At 43.2% G+C, this 27,287-nt stretch overlaps 1 protein-coding gene across 3 annotated transcripts in view; it reads right to left on the reverse strand.

Moving 5' to 3' along the window:
• The window catches only part of LOC124721331 (syntaxin-binding protein 5), a 1,049,372-nt gene that overhangs the window by 332,744 nt on the left and 689,341 nt on the right, over positions 1–27,287 (reverse strand). For all 3 annotated transcript variants that reach the window (XM_047246245.1, XM_047246244.1, XM_047246243.1), the window contains exon 6: positions 22,788–22,995. In XM_047246245.1, the coding sequence (XP_047102201.1) occupies positions 22,788–22,995 (208 nt within the window). The remainder of the gene's footprint in view (positions 1–22,787; positions 22,996–27,287) is intronic.

Here is a 27,287-nt window from a genome sequence, read left to right on the forward strand (position 1 = left end):
TGGTGAATGCTGGCACAGAGCCATTTAAAAGCTATTAGGTGTTCTGGGTAAGGATGCCACTTATGTCGCTGTAGAGCTCGCCGATGAATGGCCTCAGTGATTTCCGACGACCACCAAGGTACTAATTTTTGCGGGGGCACCCTAAAGAACAAGGGATAGTGTTTTCCGCCACAGAAATGATTGTTCTAGTGACCTGCTCAACTACCAGATCAATGGTACCTTGCAGGGGAGATTCAACATTGACAGCTTCCCAGTCTGCCTTGTTTAAAGCTCATCTTGGTAGACATCAGAGGGAATGGCACTGGGGGAGTGACAGGAAGATGGGGAAGGGGTCACTACCACACAAGTCATCGTGGGTTCTCCAGTGGACAGGTGGGATAAGTCCTGGGCTGCAGAGAGATAAATCAATGGCCAAGTAAGTGCCATGAACCACACTGAAATATGTGGGGGGCCCAGTATTCAAGAGGCAGAGGTCGAGTTGAGACAGGAAAGTTTCGACATCTGTACCTTGCCCAGTAAGCATGGTGCCACCCCACAAGGTGTTATGGGTGTTAATATCTCCCAAAGGTAGGAAGGGTTTAGGGAGCTAATCAGTGCAGCTAATGTGTTCAGGGGTACTGCACCATCTGGAGGACGATATACGTTGCAGACAGTTATTTCCTGCATCATCCTTATCCTGACAGTTACAGCTTCAAGAGTGGTTTGAAGGGGCACAGGTTCACTGGATACTGAGTTCAGGACATAAACACAAACTCAATATGACACTATTATAGTTACTATGGTTCTTGTAATATCCCCTATAGCCGTGGTGGGCAGGGGCCCACATTGCCACGAACCAGGTTTCCTGGAGGGAAATGTAGAAAGCAGGTGTAAAGCTTAACAGTTGTCATAGCTCAACCAGGTGGTGGAAAAAACCGCAGCAATCCCACTGGAGGATGGCGTTATCGTATGGCTGGGAAGGCATGAAGCATGCAAGGAGGCAGGTAATGCCTCAGGGTCACCTGCTGCGATCGATTGAGTATTGGTATCCATTCCTACTGTGGATGAGACATCAGTGAGATCCAGGTCCTCGGGGGATGCTGAGATCTCCACCTCACCCAGAGGTGAAGAACTGGTAGGGAGTGGTGGTGTTGGGGACACCAGAGGGTCCTGTTTCTTAGCAGACTTCTTTGTTTGCTTGCCCTCTCTCTTGCTGGGAGGTCTTCTCCGAAGTAGCTTCAGACATGGAGGAAGACCGTGAAGCTCTTCGCCCAGCAGCTTTTGGCTCCTTTAGCCACTGGTGAGTGTCCACACTGGCATTAGTGGAGACCTTGGGAAAGAGGGTCACAGGGGACCCCTTCCACATGAGAGGATCCGAAGGGGGGGGGGGGGGGGGGGGGGAAGGGACCGATATCCCCTGCGTTTGGGGAGGCCTTGTTCCCAAGGTAGGTACTTTGGAGTAATTGAAGGAGATTTTCCCCCTACCACCAAGGGAGCGGATGTATTGTGGAGGCCCGGGGGGCCCACTGTTCGTGACACAGAGTGTGGTACAACTGGTACTTGTGATGGTGATGGTAATGTACCTGCAGCATGTGTGTGCGTCAGCAGAATGGGATGTAATCGTTCAGATTTGTGTTTAGCCTCTTGGTAAGTCAACCAGTCCAGGGTCTTGTACCCCATGATTTTTCCGCTCCTTTTGGAGTACTGCACAGTCTGGCAAGCAGGGGGAGTGCTGCTCACCACAGTTGATACAAGTGGGAGGAGGCACACAGGGAGTATTTGGATGCAGTGGACGTCCGCAGTCTCGACATGTGGTGCTGGAAGTGCAGTGGGAAGACATGTGCCCGAATTTACAGTACTTAAAGCACTGCATAGGAGGAGGGACATATGGTTTAACATCACAGTGGTAAACCATCACCTTGACCTTTTCAGGCAATGAATCACCCTCAAAGGCCAAGATGAACGGTACCGGTAGCAACCCTGTTGCCTTTGGGTTCCCTGTAAATGCGCCAGATGAAATGAACACCCCACCGTTCTAGATTGGCGCGGAGCTCGTCATCAGACTGCAAGAGGAGGTCACGATAGAAAATAAGCCCCTGGACCATGTTGAGGCTTTTATGGGGAGTGACGGAAACAGGAATATCACCCAGCTGGTCACAAGCAAATAACGCCTGGGATTAGGATGGGGATGCTGTCTGAATCAAGACTGCACTACTTCTCATCTTTGACAGCACTGTCACTTCCCCCAACTTATCTTCAAGATGTTCAACAAAAAATTGAGGCTTCAGAGGTAGAAAGGAGTCCCCGTCCATTCTGCTACAGACTAAATACTGAGGCGAATATGGTTCTCTTCTTTCTGTAGCCCTACATTCCTCCCATGGTGTAACAAGGAAGGGGAAAAATTTTAGGGTCATACCTGTCAGCATTGTACTTGATCTCGCACTTCTTAGAGACTGCTGGTGCCATATGGTCACCAGCAAGAGATGACTTAGTCCGCTTCAAAGCAGGTCATCTGCCCTAATGCCGCCCACTCTGATCAGGGGCTCTCCCCACGGGTGCCACCCAGCCACAGCAATGGCCACCTGGCATGGTGGCTATTGCCGGGTGTCCTGATGCCCCAGGAAGACAGGCATCTACTCCTTGGCATATGTGGGGAGTTTACAGCTCAGGCATCAGCAGTGCAATCCCTGTGTTGTCAATGGGCTACCACCAAATGGGTAAATGACAGCCCCACCACAATGGACTGGCTACCTTGCTGGATATTGGGCGCAGAGAAATCCAATATTGTCATGGGGGTGAAAGATGACATACCCTGGAAAATGTCCTCACCAAAATAGTTGAATTACAGGTGGAAATGCAAAGCCATGACAAGAAGTTCAGGAGATCGAATCTAAGGGCACTATGGATAACTAATGCACCACGTAAGGTGTCATTCCCCATATGGCCCACACTTCTGTAGAATTTGGAAAGTGGCAGGTCAAACCATAAAAATGGGACCTGAACTTATAGGGCTGAAAAGTACGAGACTCCTTTTAGTCGCCTCTTACAACGGGCGGGGATACTTTGGGCCTATTCTAACCCATGAACCCTCAGGGGGAGATTGTCGGAGTTTAAGGACAGCAGTGGCAGATGGTTCGGCTACCACAGCACAGACAAAGGGGCTTGTGATCCCAGATGTGTCAATACGAACTGTTGTGAACCAGTTATTAGCAGTGGGACAACAAGTATGCACACCTCTAGCCCATCTTCCACTCACACCACACCATTGATCAGAACAGCTCAACTGAGCCATCTGAGGATCACTTGGAAGATGGAGTGGCAAGTCGTAGTCTTGAGTAATAAAAGCAAGTTCTCACTGCTTGCAAGTGATGGTCATTTGCGCTAACAAAATAGACCTGTGAGTGATGTCTCATAAAGTGCATTTGTCCAAGATGCACTGGCCTCACCCCAGGCCTTATGATCTGTGGTGTAATAAGCTGTAACACTCATTCATCTTTGGTGTTTCTGAAGGGGACAATAACTGGTGTTCGGTAGGTGCAGAATGTCATTAGACCCTTTGTTTTGGTATTCTTGCAACAGGAAGGTGATGTGTTGTTCCAACAGGATAATGCTCACCCACACATTGCCTGTGAAACTCAACATGCTCTGCAACATGGGAATCAACTTCCCCGGCCATTGCAATCTCCAGACTTGTCTCCAATCAAATACGTGTGGGATGAGAAGTGATTCGGGCAACTCATCAACCATTAACTTTTACACAATTACATGAACAGACCAAGCTAACAATCCCAGGATACTCTTCACCATATGCACTATCAATTGAATGCAAGAGTCAGTGCCTGCACTGCTGAACGAGAAGGCTACATCATGTACCAATATGGGTGTTTCACTTTGGGTTGATACCTGGTACCTCAGAACAGCTTGTGTTCTTGATCTGTAAATATAATAATTTCATGCAATTCGTATGCACTGTTGCAACAATAAATCTTGAATAAATTGGAAACCTCTGAAAGGATGTACTAATTTTTTCTGGCAGTGTGGGCTGAGTATATTGTACAATAAACCTCAAAGTGTTAGTGATATTTGACAGCATATCTAGCTCAAACTTTTGCCTCTGTGTACTGACACGACTGTTTATTTGTCGTGTTGTTGAGTGAAATGGCATAAATTAGTGTTAATACAGGCAACAGAAGTGGAGCTACACCTACATGAAGAGGTAAGTTGTATTCCACTTAATAGTTCCTTCTACGATGTAAGTTGTACAAATAATTGATGAAAACTTGACTACTGTAAAAGCAAATCATTTTGTAAATTTTATTTTTCAAATTCGGTGATTTGGAGCCAATATTTTCCAGATATATAATGGACATTAGAAGACAATATTAACTTTGCTATATTTTGGATTGTAAATAATTGTTTATGAACCAAAAAGGTGACTATTGCATGAAGTTGAGCAGACCAATAAAGAAATGTGCAAAACTCAAAATATCTCGGTTCCATGTCTGTGTAGTTAAGACTTGCTCGCATTCCAGCACTCAACTTAGATTCAAATATTCTGGCACTCCTTGTCAGGCACAAGTTTTCACTCCAACAATTTGCTGTGTATGTAGTAATCTTGGTTCACTAGTGTAACCAATTCTTCACAATAGCAAACAAAGCCATTGCCATTTATATTTATATTTGTTTCAGACCCATCTCCCTCTCCCTGTCTCTCAAAGGACTTAATGGATGTACATTGTGACTAGGATCCAATATATGAGCTGGACAGGGGCATCTTATCAGGATCATCAGCAAACAGGAAATTCATTCCTGTGTCTGAGGAAGAAGAATAAATTCAGGAAACATGTAAGTGCTTTTTTTTTTTTTTTTTTTTTTAATCTCTAAACAACTACATTCGGTACTCAGAGAGCTTGCATTAGAAGCACACGGAGGAGGCGAGGTCATCTAAGTGAAATAATGCAGAGAACCATTAGAAGTAAGTCCCTGCAGCATTGACAGTGCCAAAAGCTATGTGTAGAACAAGGTGTTTACAATGTTGATGAGTACACAGGTGTTTAAGGACCAGCAAGAAAGATCTGAAATGAAAAGGTTCATGTGAAAAGTATATATCAAAAGGTCAGAGCAACCAAAAAGGGAAACTGAAAGAAAAATGTGATATACATCAAATAAATGGGCAGACTACATAATCCGAGGGAATTAAGGTGCTGGGAAAATGCAGGCATTGATTTAAAGAATGCTTTAATGAAGAAGATGACCAAATGATATTTGAAGAACACTGGGGAATGGGAGACCACTCTATCAGAGTTTAGTAACTCCACATACAGTGGATGTCAATAGTGACTCAGAGAGGTCACCTGTCAGCTCCAACTGAAAAGGTGGAACACGCTTGTCATGTGGGTCGCACCTCTTGTACAGATATAAGCTGGCTGGGTGACCAGTAATCACTTGTTCCACACTGAACGAAGTGCTCAATATCACTTCACATTGCAATGCACTTGAATACACTGTTTTTGTTCTGAACTGTCAGATTTTCATGATTTGGATATATTTATTGTGCAGCTTACGACTTTCACTTTGTTGACAGTTTATGCTTTTGTAACAGAGGTGGGGGAAAAAAGTGGCTGAGAAGTTACCCTATTGTGCAGTGCCACTACTACAGATCTGAAGTTTCTTGAATTTTAGTAACTACAGCTGTTTCTACAGCTGCTGCAGCAGCAACAGCTACGCATGACCCAAGAACAACAAAAACTGTAACAAGAACAGCATGCTGCTCTCTTGTGACTTCCTTCTGAACAGCAGCAACATCAGTCAGTGGTCATGGGTATGCCTTCATCACTGTTAGCCTGCTTTGTCGAGACTTCAGAGAGTTGGGAGATATCCCTCCCACATTTTGAACTTCCCTGTCTTGTTTATAACATTTATGATAAGCAACAAAGCTTTACTCTTGACTTCTAGCAGTCGTTTGTATTAAGCTGTGCAAAAATTGTGACCACTCCTGAACTCTAGCAATTTATCTTTCAGTGAACTATGTAATCTGTTAACTGAATACTATTGTCATCAGGTGCAGCTTGTTGCAACTGGGAGATGGTTCAATCAGTGCTATAAACAACATGGACAGTCTTGCACAGCATGGGCTCCCGACTTGCAGCGTACCACAAGCCTTGCAGTTTCACTTGTCAGAAGTGTTAAGTTTTCTACATTGAGTTACTGACTCATGGTGTGGTTGTGTGCTTAACTCTGAGAGGGAAATCACAGCAGAAGTACAAGGCATATTCCAAAACTAAGGTCAATTTGGTCATAAAAAATAAGCTCATGAGAAAAGGTTTTTACTGACAATAATATTTTACTACATGTCTATTTTGCTTTTCCACATAATCGCCATTAACATCTATACAATTTTTGTAATGCTGCACCAGATTCTATTACCCCTCTGCATAGAAGTCTGCCACCTGGAAATTGAACCACCTGGTAACACCAGTCTTGAGTTCATCGTCATCTTGAAATCTTTGTACACCCAGCCATATTTTCAATTTGTGACAGGAAATTGAAGAAACGGCCTCAGTGTGTTACTTGCTACAAAAATGCAAACTAACTTCTCCTTCTCCATGAGAATGCAAGGCCCCACATTAGTCTGTGCATGTGGGAGGAGCTCACAAAACTTCATTGGACACTTCTCCCTCATCCAACCTACAGCCTGTATCTCATAGCTTCAATCTTCTGTTTGTTTGGCTCAATGAAAGAAGCATTCTGCAGCAAGCAATATGTGGATGATGGGAATGTTATTGATGTAGCATGACGATGACTCCAATGTCAATAAGTAGAGCAATACCGTGCGGGCATATAGGCCCTCCCAGTAAAGTTGCATAAGGCCGTTTCATTGAATGGAGATTATGTTGAAAAATAGGATTTTGTTATCAAATGAGTGAGGTGAGGTGAGGAATAATATTGTGTATTGGGATCCTGAATGAAACCAACCTGCTTTCAGAAAAAAAATGTGTTTTATCATTTATTGAATGGTCCTCATACCTTTTCATGAATTATATCTCGCAATAGAAAATCTTTCAGCTGACTGTCACTTCTCTGAAATTGCAGCTCAGTGATTCAGTTGGCCAAGTAGGAAAAGCAATATGGAGACCAGTCAGTACCACACCAAAGGCTGGTGATAAGAAGGCAGCAACAGCCAGTGTCAGTATGTTCTTCGGGGTTTTATACACACCAGTTATGGACATTTAATACAGGGTGAGTCAGAAAGAATGGTACATGCTTTGAGTGGTGATAGTATTGGTGTTTCTGCACAAAAAATTTCGTATGGACCTATACTCTGTTCCGAATGGTTTCCAAGACTGAATGCTTTAATGTCAATTCTGTAGGTTTTTCTTGAATAACTCGAAAACTGCAGCCTGTACTGAAATGGTATTACAGGACAAAATTACGCTAAATTAAATTTCCTACACAAAATTCCTATTCATTTCTTTCTCTCGGGCTAACAGTTTGTGCGAAGAGAGCGAGAGAATATCCTCGCGCGACATGCATGAGCTGAAGCTTAGGTAGTTTTTGTAGGCCAAATTGAGGTAGTTTCCTGACTTGTAGGTCACAAGTCCTTATCAAATTGATCATCTCTAATTCACTTACACTACTGTGGTACTTTGTATACAAGGACACTGTACTGAGTAATTCAGCCAATAAATAACAATGGACATTAAATGGAAACAATTTGGAATAAGGCATATGGTAATACAAAGATTTTTTTGTTCAGGATCACCAATACTATCACCCTCAAAGCAGGTACCTCTTCTTTGACTCATCCTGTTCAACTAGGCATGACTACAATTATGTCCAGGTTTAGTGCTGCATATGAAGTGAAGTAGGTCGTGGCAGATGAGTAGCCACAGCATCTTATGCACTGCTAAATATTAGTCCAAGTCATTCTCTAAGATGAAATATGAAATTATGTATTCTGATTTCTGGGGTTGCCAGGATATAAACACATATATGGGCACAATGTGTCTATGTCAGTGTTAAAAACTCATAAAAATCTAGAAATTTTATCTCCCATGTCCCCAGTGACATGCCACAGTCACATGGAATATGATGCCGATCATGATCAGACAGAGAAAATGAAGAAGAAAAGTGAGTGTAGCACAGATGAAACAAACACAATTTTTCAGTATCCAGACATGCTGGTAAGTTCTTTATCCACGAAGAGAACTAATGATGATGGGAATCTACTATGAAGAAATACCAAATAATTACAGACTGCTGAAGTTGCTGAGGTATTTTACTATGAGGATACATTGAACCCATGTACTCGTTTTCAAATTCATGACACTTTACTAAGATGACAACAGAGACACCCACTAAAATCCCCTACGTCATATAAACCCCACTAGACACTATAGACAAGTGAAGGAAGGGCATGACTGATTTGTTGTTCCAACAGGATAACTCTCACTCACACACTGCCCATGAAACTCGATGTGCTCTGCAACACATGCGCCAACTCCCTTGGCCAGCATGACTTGTTTGCAATCAAGCACTTGTGGCATATGAAGGGACTATAAGTGACTTGTACGACTCATCAACCAACAACTGTTACAGAATTACATGAACAGGTCGAGCAGGCATAGCATAATGTATCCCAAGATAGTCAGCACCTGAATTGCCACCCGTTCACCCGTGGAGGTTACACGTACTATCCTGTCCCCTGGATACTGTCTCTTCTACAGGAAGTATGTTACCTCTCACCAGTTGTCTACTGGGTGGCGTGTCAGTGGCAGCTCTGTGGCCCCTGTACAGGGGAGGCACGAACCAGGGAAAAAAAAGTCAAGGTACTACAGCCATGCCCGTAAGTAATAAGTTTGAGGTTCTGCATTCCACTTAAACTGGAACAGAGCCAGCGAGACACAGTTCACTGGTTGGGAAGTCTGGTATGCCCTAAGTTAAGTGGAAATACCTGTGATTATGGCTGATGGTGTGTAAGTATGGATAAGTTTGAGTTGGTTTTCTACAGACATTGTGACCATGGCATCCATTCATTTGGCGAGGACAAGAATGTCAAGAAAGGGTAAGGATGGATTGCACGAGTGGCTTGCAATCCATCGTCACCTGGTACAGAAGCACACTGCGATAAAACTTCGTTACATCATGCAAGAATAACAACAGACTCCTATAACCTGCCCCAGGAGTTTTGTCATTTATGCAACGTCTTCATGAATAACAGCTATAATAATCTCCAAATAAAAGATGTGACTGTAAGCAAGTATTGCATTAAGACCATCAATGGGGACCGGAAACAGAAGTTTGCATTTTTGCTATTTTGTGGCTCTGCATCAATAAGATAAGCCAATTGCTGAAAAGACACAAGATCCAACAGATCTTCAGCCCTCCGTCAATAATCCGGAAATTACTGAGGCAAGTCAAGATTCAGCAGATCTCAAAACATCTGAGTTTAACAAAATACCCAGCGAGTGTGGGCAATCTTAAGTCAGACGAACAGTGCACACTGCAGAACAACACAGGGAGGGGAGAGAGCGGTTTCATGGCCTATCGCACCTGAAAAATTGCTTGTGCTAACTCCGGAAAACAGTCACTGGACCAAATCTGATGACATCTCTCTTGTGGCTCACACTAAGGGTTTCTGGGACAGTTTAATTAAAGGAATTACTGACAACAAACACCCTTAACAGAGAGGCAGCGTACAGCTCAGCATGGTGTGGCCTCCTGCAATCGCGATGCCGAAGCTGGTGAACTGAACACAGAATCAGCATACCTGTGTGCTCAAGCACGGCAATACTGTAAGCACGAGCCCCCAAGAAATACGGACCCGGCAACCAACTTTTGACGCCACACTAGTCGGCTTGTCCGCTACACTTCGCAAATGCTCGGCTCCGTGCAGGACACACAGGAAATCAATATGTTAGTGAAAGGGCACCCACTAAAGCTCTTACCTTTGTCGTTTTCTTCCGAGGGCTTGCACGCAATTATTTAACTCTTCTGAAATAGTTACTCCCTCCCACTGGAGACGAGAGCTGGCACCCATAAGACCTGCAGTATTACGTGCTGTGATGTACATGCCGCAGCCTGTCTTTCTCGCAGGACAACAGTGATGTCAAAATCGGCAGCTAGACTATATAAGAGCATATCGAGAGCCGGCCAGGGGTCATTCTTCACGAAAATAGTTAAAGAATGCTCGGTTGAATGCTCTCGGTATTCTAACAACTTGATGTGACTGGAAGCCCGAAAATACTTTATTCGATGTTACCGCCATGACACTGCATTTTTACATTGACGCAAGAAGTTTATGCGCAGAACAAAGCACGGAATGTCATACATGTGACTTCAAGCTGCCTAGCAGCACAATTTATAGACCCCACTGGCAGATTTTCACAGTTTCTCACAAACATTTGAAACATTATTTCAATTGTCCGAGGAAGGTGATTTCAGCATTAATTTTTTGAAGCAGTCCGAGCAAAAACCACGATACAAAATTTTTACTTAACACTTGATGTCCTCCGTGTGCAGAATACAGATTCAGTCCCCGGTACTTTCATTGATTTTTGCTCGCTGGGAGTACTGCAACAGGTTGCACTCGGCTTCGTGTGGCCAAGTGACCAACTACTTAAAGGATAAGCAGCGTCTCCAGTGACTGGAAACTTGACAGCAGCTGGGGTAGTGCTGTGCTCTCCCAGTGACCCTCTATACCACATCCAGCTGATACACACGAAATGGAGAATAGTAGTTCTTGTTTCCGACAGTAGTATGTTGTATGTGATACCGCAGCACCCACATGACCTGAATTAAAATGGTGAGAAACAAGAAAAATTTAAGAAAAACACGTATACTTTAACCCATTCTGAAAAACTACAGGGATTCGAAATTCACCTACGCTGAAAATAACCTATAACCCACACATATGTTCTGCAAGGAGATTAAAAAAATCAAGAAATGCATATTCGTCGTCCTGAGGGGGAGACTTGTATAGTGGTCTGAAGCCGCAAAAATGAAAAAAGTTTCAAGTACTAAGCTTGTAAAATTCCCCGCAAAAAAATTTTCGACTGGAATGGGTGGCAGCTGTTACACCTGTAGTAAGTGATCAGCCACCCAAAACCACCAAACAAGTGAATTTATACGCACCAGGCATATATCAAACACATTTTAGAATGAAACCTTTATACGAAGTGAAAAGTCGAAATGTAACAATAAAAAATGCTATAATTACATGTGAAGGGAAAGAAAGGGGTTTTTACAAGAAAAGCGGTCTGTTACCATTTTGCGCGAGACATTTCGTGACGAAAAAATTCGACTGCCATCGTGCCAGAGAGCATCGCCAACTGACAGGAGATGACTTGAGTTATCGTCAGCTACACAGCACAGCCCTGTCTTCCAACTACACGTCAAACAAAGAGGTCCAGTGACAGACAGTAGAACCCATACCGTTTGTGAACAGGTGCAGGTACACGGGCAGCCGCTGCCCATCGCCCCCGCCACAGGTCGTCGGTCTACGCTGCCAGCCAACTACAACGACGTGGCTGCACGCACCCTGCTGGTCACTTTGTCAAAGGTTTTCCTGATCGGTACGGCGTGATCCTTGAATGTGCTCTCTCTCTCTCTCTCTCTCTCTCTCTCTCTCTCTCTCTCTCTCTCTCACACACACACACACACACACACACACACACACACACACACACACACACACACACACACACGAGAGAGAGAGAGAGAGAGAGAGAGAGAGAGAGAGAGAGAAGCCCATATAACAAATCACTGAATTTTTACGCCAATTCTGTGCTGAACTCTACGAATACTTTGCCGACAACACAGAATTTTTCGTTGAAAATAGCCAATATTGTACCGAAACCAATGAAATTAGTACCCATCGTTAAGTATAATATGCTATTTGTTACGAACTCTTCACTCCAGCCATAAATCCGACATGATATTCCGTATTTGATCATGTGTTGACATCTCGGAATTGTACTGAACAGAGGCCAGGGAACACGAGCTTTATTACAACACGTAGTTGACAACATAACGAAGAGCAGTGTTAGATATGACAGGTATAGATTCTCCCCACGGCGATCCATATTGCAACATACAATTCTGCACCAGGACTATGGATCATGATAACGGATAAAACAGATTTACAGACAAAGACAATATCAGCAAATATTAGTGAAGAATTTACTATTACCATTGTTGACTTAACTGTTAAACGTAGGAAAAATGTTAAATGGCTCTTAGTAAATATTCCCCAGCAACAAATTTCATTGCTGAGACATTACCTATCTAAAATTTCGTGTGAGCTACACCTACGATACGCAGCACAACTAGGTATTAGAAATGACAGAATTAACGATGTGTCCTGGTAGTAAGTTGCTAGTTACAAAGTTATGTGCACTAAGAACACCAAATGTTTGCAGGTAGCTTGATAATGGCCATGGAATCGAAATAAGGCTTATATCATAAGTCTTTGAATAGAGCAGTATTCCGGCATGCTAGTCATATGTCCTTAAAACCATAACCTACTACGTACATTATTTCTGCACTTCTACTGTACATATGTAAGCACTGTCTCTTATCTTCCACTATAAAAAAATTTCTATATGCCCTCATGTTATGTATCAACATTTGGCAAGACATACTTGATAATGGCCTAATATAAAAGCCGAAACAGTAACAATAATCATATTATTACAACAAAAGAAATTAACAAATACTTTGACTACTTCTCGCCAGCTGATCACTGCTGCTGCTGCTGCTGCTGTTGATAGCGGCGCTCACGCATTCAAATTATAAAAATTAAAACTGCTCTACGGGTGAAGGGCTGAACTTGCACGTCATTGGCAGAAAACGTGATGACGTCGACGAACGATCCCGCAATGCGCGAGGGAGTGGGAGTGGTGGTAGGCGGGGTCGACTTCACAGGAGAGTAACATGATGATCTTTAAGTCACGACTTTGATGCAATTCTCCGGTTACTCATTTCGGTGATCAGATCATTAGAAAATTACTTTACTGCAGTTTCCTCGACTTGCGCCATTGGGTGGTGCGGTTTCAAGTTCCGCTGGATAGGTCAGGAGTCCACTACACGCAACAAGCGGCTACACGGGTAGCAGGGGTTGTGTGGCGTGGGCTGGGTGGTTTTTTAGGTTAGATGGCCTTGGGCAAGTACAGAAAGGGCAACAGCCTCAACAGGTGCAGGGCAAAGTCAGGACATGCGGGGACCAAGCAGCAATCGGTATTGTAATTGTAAACTGTCGAAGCTACGTTGGTAAAGTGCCAGAACTTCAAGCGCTGATAGAAAGCACCGAAGCTGAAATCGTTATAGGCACAGAAAGCTGGCTTAAGCCAGAGATAAATTCTGCCGAAATTTTTACAAAGGTACAGACGGTGTTTAGAAAGGATAGATTGCATGCAACCGGTGGTGGAGTGTTCGTCGCTGTTAGTAGTAGTTTATCCTGTAGTGAGATAGAAGTGGATAGTTCCTGTGAATTATTATGGGTGGAGGTTACACTCAACAACCGAGGTAGGTAAATAATTGGCTCCTTTTACCGACCTCCCGACTCAGCAGCATTAGTGGCAAAACAACTGAGAGAAAATTTGGAATACATTTCACATAAATTTTCTCAGCATGTTGTAGTCTTAGGTGGAGATTTCAATTTACCAGATATAGACTGGGACACTCAGATGTTTAGGACGGGTGGTAGGGACAGAGCATCGAGTGACATTATACTAAGTGCACTATCCGAAAATTACCTCGAGCAATTAAACAGAGAACCGACTCGTGGAGATAACATCTTGGACCTACTGATAACAAACAGATCCGAACTTTTCGTCTCTGTATGTACAGAACAGGGAATCAGTGATCATAAGGCCGTTGCAGCATCCCTGAATATGGAAGTTAGTAGGAATATAAAAAAAAGGGAGGAAGGTTTATCTGTTTAGCAAGAGTAATAGAAGGCAGATTTCAGACTACCTAACAGATCAAAACGAAAATTTCTGTTCCGACACTGACAATGTTGAGTGTTTATGGAAAAAGTTCAAGGCAATCGTAAAATGCGTTTTAGACAGGTACGTGCCGAGTAAAACTGTGAGGGACGGGAAAAACCCACCGTGGTACAACAACAAAGTTAGGAAACTACTGCGAAAGCAAAGGGAGCTTCACTCCAAGTTTAAACGCAGCCAAAACCTCTCAGACAAACAGAAGCTAAACGATGTCAAAGTTAGCGTAAGGAGGGCTATGCGTGAAGCGTTCGGTGAATTCGAAAGTAAAATTCTATGTACCGACTTGCCAGAAAATCCTAGGAAGTTCTGGTCTTACGTTAAATCAGTAAGTGGCTTGAAACAGCATATCCAGACACTCCGGGATGATGATGGCATTGAAACAGAGGATGACACGCGTAAAGCTGAAATACTAAGCACCTTTTTCCAAAGCTGTTTCACAGAGGAAGACCGCACTGCAGTTCCTTCTCTAAATCCTCGCACAAACGAAAAAATGGCTGACATCGAAATAAGTGCCCAAGGAATAGAAAAGCAACTGGAATCACTCAACAGAGGAAAGTCCACTGGACCTGACGGGATACCAGTTCGATTCTACACAGAGTACGCGAAAGAACTTGCCCCCCTTCTAACAGCCGTGTACCCCAAGTCTCTAGAGGAACGGAAGGTTCCAAATGATTGGAAAAGAGCACAGGTAGTCCCAGTCTTCAAGAAGGGTCGTCGAGCAGATGCGCAAAACTATAGACCTATATCTCTGACGTCGATCTGTTGTAGAATTTTAGAACATGTTTTTTGCTCGAGTGTCATGTCGTTTTTGGAAACCCAGAATCTACTATGTAGGAATCAACATGGATTCCGGAAACAGCGATCGTGAGAGACCCAACTCGCTTTATTTGTTCATGAGACCCAGAAAATATTAGATACAGGCTCCCAGGTAGATGCTATTTTTCTTGACTTCCGGAAGGCGTTCGCTACAGTTCCGCACTGTCGCACGATAAACAAAGAAAGAGCCTACGGAATATCAGACCAGCTGTGTGGCTGGATCGAAGAGTTTTTAGCAAACAGAACACAGCATGTTGTTATCAATGGAGAGACGTCTACAGACGTTAAAGTAACCTCTGGCGTGCCACAGGGGAGTGTTATGGGACCATTGCTTTTCACAATATATATAAATGACCTAGTAGATAGTGTCGGAAGTCCCATGTGGCTTTTCGCGGATGATGCTGTAGTATACAGAGAAGTTGCAGCATTAGAAAATGGTAGCGAAATGCAGGAAGATCTGCAGCGGATAGGCACTTGGTGCAGGGAGTGGCAACTGACCCTTAACATAGACAAATGTAATGTATTGCGAATACATAGAAAGAAGGATCCTTTATTGTACGATTATATGATAGCGGAACAAACACTGGTAGCAGTTACTTCTGTAAAATATCTGGGAGTATGCGTGCGGAACGATTTGAAGTGGAATGATCATATAAAATTAATTGTTGGTAAGGCGGGTACCAGGTTGAGATTCATTGGGAGAGTCCTTAGAAAATGTAGTCCATCAACAAAGGAGGTGGCTTACAAAACACTCGTTCGACCTATACTTGAGTATTGCTCATCAGTGTGGGATCCGTACCAGATCGGGTTGACGGAGGAGATAGAGAAGATCCAAAGAAGAGCGGCGCGTTTCGTCACAGGGTTATTTGGTAACCGTGATAGCGTTACGGAGATGTTTAACAAACTCAAGTGGCAGACTCTGCAAGAGAGGCGCTCTGCATCGCGGTGTAGCTTGCTCGCCAGGTTTCGAGAGGGTGCGTTTCTGGATGAGGTATCGAATATATTGCTTCCCCCTACTTATACCTCCCGAGGAGATCACGAATGTAAAATTAGAGAGATTCGAGCGCGCACGGAGGCTTTCAGACAGTCGTTCTTCCCGCGAACCATACGCGACTGGAACAGGAAAGGGAGGTAATGACAGTGGCACGTAAAGTGCCCTCGGTCACACACCGTTGGGTGGCTTGCGGAGTATAATTGTAGATGTAGATGTAGACTGTTGGAGGCGGCGTGTTTGTTACTGTTGGAAGCAGTTTATCTTGTAGCGAAATTGAAGTGGATGGTTCCTGTGAGTTAGTATGGTTAGGGGTCATTCTTGGCAACCTGAATGAAATAATAATTGGTTCCTTTTACCGACCTCGCGACTCAGATGATACAGTTGCTGAAAGGTTCAAAGAAAACTTGTCTAATTTCAAACATATACCTGAATCATGTATTTATAGTTGTTGGTGACTTCAATTTAACATCGCTCTGTTGGCGAAAATGCATCCTTAAATCCGGAGGTACGCATAAAGCATCATGCAAAATTGTGCTACACGCATTCTCTGAAAATTATTTCGAGCAAGTAGTTCACGAGCCTACTCGAACAGTAAACGGTTGTGAAAACACACCTGACCTAGCAATAAATAATCCTGAGCTAATAACGAGCATCAAAAACGGATACAGGGATCTGTGAACATTGGGTTGTCGTAGTGGGACTGAATATCGTAACTGTAGAATCGTCGAAAAATATATCTATTCAAAAAAGACAATAATTCGCTTGGCGCCTACCTGAGAATAGTTCTCCAATTCCTCCGAATTAACAATGTGAGTGTAGACCAGCTGTGGCTTGAATTCAAAGAAACAGTATCGACAGCAATTGGCATATTTATACCACATTAACAAACAACGGAGCTGATTCACAAAGTTACACAAAACAGGTGAAAACACTGATGCAGAAATAACGAAAAAAAGCATGCCAAATTTAAACGAAAGCAAAATCCCCAAGATGGGCGATCTTTTACAGGAGCTCGAAACTGAGTGCGGACTTCAATGCAAAGTGCTTATAAGAGTTTCGACAGTGAAACTTTGTCTCGAAACCTGTCAGAAAGTCCAAAGAGATTCTGGTCGTATGTAAAGTATGCTAGCAGCAAGACACAATCAGTGCCTTCTCTGTGTGAGAGCAATGGAAATACTATCTATGCCAGTGCTGCTAAAGCAGTGTTACTAAACACAGCCTTCCGAAATTCCTTCACCAAAGACTACGTAGTAAATATTCCGGAATTCGAATCAAGAACACCTGCCAACATGAGTAACTTGGAGATAGATATCCTCGGAGTAGTGAAACAATTTAAATAACTTGATAAAAGCAAGTCTTCCGGTCCATACCGTATACCATTTAGGTTCCTTTGAGAGTATGCTGATGCAATAGCTCCATACTTAACAATCATATACAACCGCTCTCTCTACGAAAGATCCGTACCCAAAGACTGCTACGTTGCACTGGTCACACCAATATTCAAGAGAGGCAATAGAGCAGTCCACTAAATCACAGACAACATCACTAACGTCGATATGCAGCAGGATTTTGGAACATAAATTGTGTTCGATCGTTATGAATTACCTCGAAGAGAACGGTCTATTGACACACGGTCAACATGGATTTAGAAAACATCGTTCTTGTGAAACACACCTAGCTCTTTACTCACACGAAGTGTTAAGTGCTATTGACAAGAGATTTAAAACTGATTCCGTATGCCTAGATTTCAAGAAAGCTTTGACACCATACGTCACAAGCGACTTGTAATCAAACTGCGTGATTATGGAATATCGTGTGTTATGCGACTGGATTCGTGCTTTCCTGTTGGAGAGGTCACAGTTTGTAGAATAATTCAAAGAAAGCCATACAGTAAGAACAGAAGTGATTTTTAGCATTCCGCAAGGTAGTGTTACATGCCATTTGCTGTTCCTTATCTATGTATAAGATTTAGAAGACAATCTGAGCATCCATCTTAGGTTGTCTGCAGATAATGCTGTCGTTTATTGACTATTGAATTCATCAGAAGATCAAAACCAACTGCAAAATAATTTAGAAAAGATATCTGTATGATGCGAAGATCGGCAACTGATCCTAATTAACGAAAAGTGCGAGGTCATTCACATGAGTGCTGAAAGGAATCCGTTGAACTTCGGTTACACGACAAAATCAGTCAAATCTCAGGCCGTGAATTGAACTAAGTAAGTAAGAATTACAGTTACGAACAACTTAAATTGGAAAGGACACACACAAAATGTTGTGGGGAAGGCGAGCCAAAGATTGCATTCTATTGGCAGAACACCTAGAAAATGTAACAGATCTGCTAAAGAGACAGGCTGCACTACGTTTGTCCGTCCTCTTTTGGAGTACTGCTGCGCGATGTGGTATCCTTAACAAATAGGATTAACGGAGTACATCGAGAAAGTCCAAAGAAGAGCAGCACGTTTTGTATTATCGAAAAATAGAGGAGAGAGTGTCACGGAAATTATACAGGATTTGGAGAGGACTTCATTAAAACAAATGCGTTTCTCGTGGCGGCGGGGTCTTCTCACGAAATTTCAATCACCTATTTTCTCCTCCGATTGCGCTAATATTTAGTTGACGCCGAACTGTATAGCGAGAAACAATCATCATAATGAAATAACATAAGTCAGAGCTCGCACGGAAAGATATGTGTGTTCGTTTTTTCCACGCGCTATCCGAGAATGTGAAGGTGGTTCGATGAAACCTCCGCCAGACACTTAAGCGTGATTTGCAGAGTTTCCATGTAGATGTAGAGCAACATGTAGGCACACTAACAACAACCTCTATATACATTTACTCTCTTGTGGACTTTTTAGTGAAGAGTACGGCAGAATTTTGAAGTTATAGAAGCATTTATAAACATACAACTAGGCCTCCACTATCAGCAAATTCACCCTAGTCTTGCCCAGAAAGAGCAAATTCACCCTAATCTTGCATAGAAAGGAAAGAAGTATGTAGTCACAAAAATACTTCACCACCTCCCTTGTGGATTTAAGGTCTTCGGAGATAATGAAAGTTTTTTTTTAAAAAAAACTAAAATCATTTTTATCTGACAACTACTGCTCCATAGATGCATTTCTGAGAACAGAGTATGCACGTGGTCGCTTACATTTGTCTAATTTTGTTGTATATTAAGATTACAACAAAAAATGCAGGTACGACCAGCATGTAGCCACATTTCAACAGAGAAAATGTATCTTGTTTGTTAACCTGCTGATTTTCATGGAGAGCTGCCGTGAATGCGATCCACAGAAGACCAAAACCAACTAAACTACGAAATGGAACTAACAGGAGACTTTGAATGTGTAAAAATAAGGGCAGCACAATTTTATACCTGTGTGTTTGTCCATTGGACAGTATCACGGAAACGATGATAGACCTGAACTGGAAGACGCTTGAAAATAAACGCCAGGTCTCTCACCAAAGCTTATTTACGAAGTTTCAAGACACAGAGCAAAGTGAGAAGTCTAGGAATATACAGTGCCGAAAAAAAAAATCCCAGCACCAAGGAGGAGTTGTGCGACATAAACTGAAGATTGTAAGCGTGTTTCTACATCTGAAAGACGACGCCTGTTAAAATTTCGCGCCAGTGGCGTAAGAGTGGCACTTGTTGCGCCACTGTGATGATGTAAATTAGGTTTGCTTTATACACAAGCTGTAACGATCATGATAGTTAGTTACTTTTGAGATCAGACGTGGTGAGTTGATGTTAGTCAAGATGTTAGTCAAGAATGCCTTTAAGGCGACAAAGACGCCATTATCAGCACCTCACTGAGTTTGGAAGAGGTCGTGCAATAGAGCTATGAGAAGCTGGATGTTCCTTCTGAGATACTGCAGAAAGACTTGGCAGGATGTAGCCCCCTACATGATTGCTGAAAGCTGTGGTCACCAGAATGTACGGTCGCAAGACGATCGGGCTCCGGACGGCCGCGTGATACTATGGATAACGGAGACCATCGTGTGCGGCGTGGGGCTCTGTAGCATCTTACTGCATCTGCAGCAGCAACTTGAGCAGCAGTTGGCACCACAGTGACACACCGAACTGTTACAAATCAATTACTTCAAGGACAACTCCGAGCCAGAGGTCCTGTAGCGTGCATTCCACTATCCCCAAACCACCGCAATTTGAGACTTCAGTGGTGTCAAGCGAGAACACACTGGAGGGCAGAGTGGAGGTCTGTCGTGTTTTTTGATGAAATCTGGTACTGCCTCGGTGCCATAATGGCAGTGTGTTGGCTAGGAAGAGGCCAGTTGCGTGCCTGCAACAATCCTTTCTGTGTGCTAGACACACTGGACCTACACCAGGAGTTATGCTCCGGCGTGGGATTTCGTAAGACAGCAGGATCACTCTCGTGGTTATCCCACGCATCCTCACTGCAAATCTGTACGTCAGTTTGGCGATTTGATCTGTTGTGCTGCCATTCATGAACAACATTCCAGAGGGTATTTTCCTACAGGATAACGCTTGCCCACATACTGCTATTGTGACCCAACATGTTCTACAATGTGTCGACATTTTGCCTTGGCTTGCTCGATCACCAGAAGTGTGTAATCGAGCACATATGGAACATCATCTCACGACAACTCCAGCGTCATCCATAAACAGCATTAACTGTTCCTATATTGACTGACCACGTGCAACATGCATGAAACTCCATCCCATAAATTGACATCGGGCACCTGTACAACACAGTGCATCCAAGTTTGCATGCTTGCATTCAACATTCTGGCGGTTACATCCGTTAGTAGTGACCAGCATTTCACATTTGCAATGGCTTATCTCGCGCTTACATTAAGCTGTGATCTTGCAATGTTAATTTCTTAAATATGTTACCTAGATAAATTTATTAACGAAATTTCCTTACCTTATATTAATTATTTTTTGGTGTTGCGATTTTTTCCCGTCAGTGTATTACAACCCCTACATTTCGTTGCTATAGGATCCATGAAGCCAAGATTCGGCTAATTACACTGTGCGTAGGCGCATTTAGGCTGTCATCATTCGCACACTATGCGCGAATGGAATGGTAAGAAACCCCAAAACGTGCTACAGCGAAGAAGTGTCCTCTGCCATGCACATCACAATAGTTTGGAAAGTATTGATGGAGATGTAATCTGATTAGTACTAGAAACAGTAAACTTCTGTCCTATTGCTTTTCCGAATCTGTGATGTCTAATTTTGGAATGTGACAACTGTCTGTTAGTCATGGCTCTTTGTCACTCATTTCTGTGGTGAGACAAAAGATGTAGAAAATGTGGCATTATTGTAGTAGCTTGAGTCTTAATGTCCCTGCTCCACCCTTTACTGGCACTCATGTGACGAGAAATAAGCCAGTACCATTTTGGATAAAGATGTTCAAGTGCAGCTGATGTGGAAGTAATCTGCATATAACCTATCTCAACAATTTGAGTAGATAGGTCCTTGATACTTGGCTAACTTATTCTGTACACTTTAACTATTGGTTTTTAACTACTACTTTAACGACATCCCGAGCAACTGCCACATATTAACTCAGAATTACAGGTTACACTAAGAACTGTTGAGCCGTGGCTTGACAAATGACGTGTTGTAATAAACGTCGACAAATAAGTAGTAGTTCTGTTCCCTCATAGACAAACATCTGCACAAACGTCAATACTAGAACAAATAACTATATATATACGTCCAGTACGTAGTCATAGCCATGGTACGGAAATTTCGGTATTAAATTTGTCTAGGCAACATATCTAAGTGATTAACATTGCAAGATCACAGATTAATGTAAGCGCGAGATAAGCCATAGTAAAGTCTATAGTGTCTGGCTGGTCCGGAAACTAACTGGGGTGGGGTGGGGTGGGGGGTCGCCACATGCACATCACCAACCGATCACGATGGTGCTCAAACAACTCTATCCCATGCTTAACCGGAAAGCACTCTGAATAGTGGAGTAGCTAGGTCCATGTACAGGACCGTCATTACACCGCTGATGACATATGCTACTCCTGTCGGGGGATGTGTAACTGTAACACATCATCATCGCCTGCAGGCCGTACACAAGAAGGTACTACGAATTATAGACTACACTCCACGATACACACTTGTGTTTCGTAGAACTGTATCAACAAATCTATACGGCACGACTCCAAGGGAAATGTTGACCTGGAAGTATAAACTGGTACTTTCGTATAGCGTACATCGGTATTTTGGTGGTATTCTGCAGTGATGATGAGTGTAAGAGCTGCAAATATAATATTTTCGAGAACTAGGAACTATTGTCGTTACCATTAAGGCGAGCCAAAGAACATGAAACCTGGCGGCAAGCTGCAAACCCTCGCGTGCAGCAACGCACGGAATCTCCCGCAGACAGACAGCTTTCAAAGATAAAGCTATTTTCAGATTTTCAAAACTAATTTTATAATTTTCATAGCAACTTTCTCGCTGAAAGCTTCAACGGAGCCCAACAGAACGTACATTTGTCGGCGACAACGTTTTCCTTACATATACGAAACAGTTTCACATTTCTTGCGGTATTGTACTTCTTACCTCCGAATACTTCTACGTTCTCACGATAAAATGTATATCCCATGGATCTATAAACTTTGTTTATGTACATACTTCTCTTCAGTCGAAATATGTTAGTGTTTGTTGCTTTTTCGACACGTTGAAGTAAAAAAAAAAAAGATTCTTCTTGAGAGGCTCTAATGGCTCTGAGCACTATGGGACTTAACTGCTGAGGTCACCAGTCTCTTCTTGAGAATTTCTTGTAACGTTAGACCTTTTTTCGGAACAACTGACAAAAATCTTCTTTTAGAAAGGAATCCATGATATTCTTGTCCGAACAATAGATGTATCTAAATTTTCTGTATCATTACGGACATTCGAGATTATCACTAACTGACATCGCTTAAGTAGGTGAGATGACTGACCTATCTAATTTCGTGAAGATCACTGTAATAGCGCTACAACAACTTACCGTGCGGTTGTGAAACACTGACTGGTTTCGGTGCTTGCCTCGTTGCCCAAGTGGTGAGTGAACCATCCGTATGGCTGCACATGAATTGTTTTCCTTCATGGTGCCACGTTATTGACTTCAGTGGCTCCGAAGTCTGACACCGTATATCTGCTGTCCTCGTCCGTAAGTCCCACAGGACTATCTGGCCCGATTCAAAGCCTATCAAAAGCTGTGGAAGTAACAAGTAAAAATTAATACCTTATAAATGCGAAAGGAAATGTTCTACAAACATATTTAAACATTATCAGCTGTTAACCTATTACAGAAGTTTAATCGGTTAAAAGACGGAAAAATAACCTACGGTGATTCAGGCTGCAGCACCGAGAAAATGTAGCTGCGTGACTGCACACACACACACACACACACACACACACACACACACACGCGCGCGCGCGCGCGCGCGCACACACACGCACGCGCATACGCACACGCAGACAGAGAGAGAGAGAGAGAGAGAGAGAGAGAGAGAGAGAGAGAGAGAGAGGGACGGGACGGGACGGGACGGAGTAGGAGGTGGGGTGCAAGTGTATGTTATACCAGTCTGTTCGGTCTGAAGAATGAAAATTGCATAATAGCTTAGATACGATATCAACCTTATTTATATATCCGTCAACTGCTTAATTCCACGACGGAGGGTACACCTAGTTCTAAATACGAAATTAGTAAGGTTTTTTTTCGATTTGTGGTAGGACTGAATTAGTTATGTATCATATATTCCTAACGTTTAAAGAACTGGAATAAAATCAGAATATTATTCATCCACGTTGGGATCTCATCCGCATATCTCCAGTGATCAGGGGCTTATCAGTCAACTCCAATTGTAAGGGCGAAATTAAGTATGCGAACTGCGATCATGACTCAAGTCTTGGGCCTCTGTTGGGGGAGGTAGAATTCCCTACCAGAAAAATGAATATGATTGTTCAGATGCTCAGAGAAGCAGCAAATGCGTATCGTATTGCTGAGCAGCAGTTGTTGACGCCTGATCCATAATGGGCGGACCCTGCCTCTGCAAGTAGAATGGTCACAGGGCTAGTTCAAAGGGTACTTGTCTCACATAGGACCCAACAATGGTGTATCAGGTTGTAACACCGAAAATGCAGATAAAATACCTCCTGCAGCATCCAAAATTTTTCGCCGTTTAATATCCATTGATAGCTTGTAATGTAGTTCTGATTCTAAATAAGTAAGCTTTATTACAGAAACTACAGATGAATGGATGTAATAGTCTACTTATTATAATGTAAACTTCTGGGTAATAGCCAAGGGAACATTATTTGAATGTATCGATAGCAACCACCAAACGGCAGTAGCTGCGCCGTTGCTTATCTTCGCGTATGGAGAGTCTGTCGCGGTACGAACAGAAAAGAGTACGGTAGTGTTTGTTGGGCGTTCCCGCAGACGCGGTGTGCAGTTATGATCGCGCCAGTGTATGCACACCAAATTCGTTAGCCCGCAAGTATTGAGAGCACGGTAGTGGTGGAAAGGCAGAGAGAGCTGAGGTTCTAACTGTTGTCTTTCCAGTAACTGTCCGTGGCTCTGGAGTCGACTCGGGGCTCTCATCCAGCAGCAACAGCAGCGCCAGCTTAGCATTGTCGTCGGCTACATTATTCGTCGTCTGCACAGCTACAACATCATAAGACTGTTGAGTAAAAAAATAGAACCCTGGTAGAGATATTACCCAGTGGGATTTCTTTGACAAAGTATGACTAACTTCAATAGTAACATGCAATAAAAAAAGGTTCAAACGGCTCTGAGCACTACGGGACTTAACATCTATGGTCATCAGTCCCCTAGAACTTAGAACTACTTAAACCTAAGTAACCTAAGGACATAACATAACATGCAATAGTTTAAACTTTTAGGGCACCTGTGTTGTCATTGTCAGACATTATTGCCAAGCTGGGTTCCTTTCCATCCAATCACCAAGTGTCGTAAGAATACGAAAATTGGTTAACTATTTACTGCCAGTTTTGTTTGTTGAAGACCAATCCCAAAAGCCGCAAGACTCCACTACACTGAACAGATGATCATAGAAGTAGAATTCTGTTTGTGTATGGAAAGTACGATGGCAACAGAAACGTATAACGCATGTCTTGGGTGCCGAAATCAAACGTACAATTTCACTGGCAAAACTAATAACTAAAGATACAGCACAAATTAAGAGTGCGCAATGTCATTTATTCTGTATTTAGCTTAGCGAGTGACGTCTGCTGACTTGGTATGTATTTTATTATTGTTATTTGCTTCAAGTAAATTCAATTTAATCTTTCAATAATCGAAAGTAAATTGCTTGCCTTTTTCTAAATTTTGCATTACGTTACATGTATGTTACTGAAAGTTTTTTTTTTACACGACAGAGTTTTAGTTGCATTTATTTAACCAATAACTTCATTTAACTTTACTTTCAAAATTTAGTATTTCAGAATAAGTAACTCCAAACTCAGTGCTTGCTGATTCATTTATTTTTTTCGTGAACTGTTATATGTTGTGGAAAAGCGTGACAACCTTATGTTGCCACGCCAGTGATTATTTGCTTAAATTTCTTAAGATTATGGAGATTCATTGCCCTAGCGTGCTGGCGAACGTTTAATTATCTCTTCGCCGGCCGGTGTGGCCGAGCGGTTCTAGGCGCTTCAGTCTGGAACCGCACGACCGCTACGGTCGCAGGTTCGAATCCTGCCTAGGGCATGGATGTGTGCGTTGTCCTTAGGTTAGTTAGGTTTAAGTAGTTCTAAGTTCTAGGGGACTGATGACCTCAGATGTTAAGTCCCATAGTGCTCAGAGCCAATTATCTCTTTTTAGCTAACCAGTCTTTTTTTGTATTAAATATTATGTGGTACCCTTTTCCCCCTACTGTGGTTTGCGAGAGATTGCACTATACTGCACCCATTTAAAAATTATCATCAGTATTTAGATTAGGCTTAGAATAGATTCTTCCTTCAGAATGGTCTGTTGTACACTTTCCTAATACTAACCGGTATTTTTTCCTTCAGTAACGAGTGTCGTACCCACTATAAAATTTCATTACGCATACGCGACCAGAGTCAACTATATCGTAGTCCAATAGGCCAATTAGGAAGGGGGAGGTTACAAGGTCCAGCACCCACAATGCCGAAGATGCTGCGAGACATGTGCAAGACTCCCATGCTCAAGAATGGATAGGATCAACGCTTTGTAAAACTACAGAAGTGTAAGCAATCTCCGTACCAGCCGGTTTCACTGAGGCAGCACTTTCGCTCAAGCTGTTAAAGATAGGGAAGCCATATCAACTGGGTTCAAATGGCTCTAAGCACTATGGGACTTAACATCTGAGGTCATCAGTCCCCTAGACTTAGAACTACTAACCAACCGAAGGACACCACATACATCCATGCCCGAGGCAGGATTCGAACCTGCCACCGTAGCAGCCGCGCGGGTCAAGAGTGAAGCGCCTGGAATCGCTCAGCCACAGCGGCCGGTCATCAACTGGGCACTGAAGACCAATCCCAAAAGCAGTAAGACTCCACCACACTGAACAAATGATCATCGAAATAGAATTCTGTTTGTGTATGGAAAGTACGATGGCGACAGAAACGCATGACGCATGTATTGGGTGCCGAAAACCAAAAGCCTTGGGTGAGAGCCCAGGACTGTGCCTTTCATCTGGCATCCTGCAGTCAGCGTTCAGAAAAATCCACAGTTGAGGCGCTACAGTAAAAGCAATCATCATCAGCATACGAGGATGGGGACACTGCAGAACCCACAGCTGTAGTCACTAGAACAAGTGGCACACTCAATATAGAGCACTGTGGGACCCCATTCTCTTGAACATGGGGGAGGGGGCACTGGGGAAAGCACCAGCCTGGACCCAGAAAGAATGGTATTCTGGACAAAAATCGGGAGCAGACCCCAAAGACCCCACTCATGTAAGGTAATGAACATGTAATGAAGCCATGTGGTGTCTCAATCCCATTGCAAATTGAAGAAGACAGCGATGAGGTGTTGTCTGCAGGCAAAAGCCTTCCAGGATAGCAGACCCTTGGCAGACCAAATTGTCAGTGGTAGAATGGCCTTGGCGAAGACCGCCCTGGGACGAAGCCAAAAGGCCCTGAGACTCGAGGTACCAACACACCCAACGCTTCACATTAGTTAAGATTAATTGGGCGAGTGAGCGATAGCTGTCCATATCAAGGGAATGTTTACACAGTTTCAACACTGGGACGATCATGCTTTCTTGCCCCTTCGTGGGAACTCACCATCGCTCCAGATACAGTTGACATTGGCAATCCATCAATAGGTGACTGAGCATTTGGCTGTGGATGCGATCTGGCTCTGGAACCATGTCAGAGTAAAAACCTAGGACTCTGAGGAGTTCCCAGGCACTTGTCTTCTGTCACTCTATTAGGTGGCAGACCTGGGCATGGAGCAGTTTAAAGGCGATTAGGTGCTCCATAGATGGGTGTCACTTATGGTGTAGGAGAG

This window comes from Schistocerca piceifrons, chromosome X (genome assembly GCF_021461385.2).
Source record: "Schistocerca piceifrons isolate TAMUIC-IGC-003096 chromosome X, iqSchPice1.1, whole genome shotgun sequence".
Taxonomy (NCBI): domain Eukaryota; kingdom Metazoa; phylum Arthropoda; class Insecta; order Orthoptera; family Acrididae; genus Schistocerca; species Schistocerca piceifrons.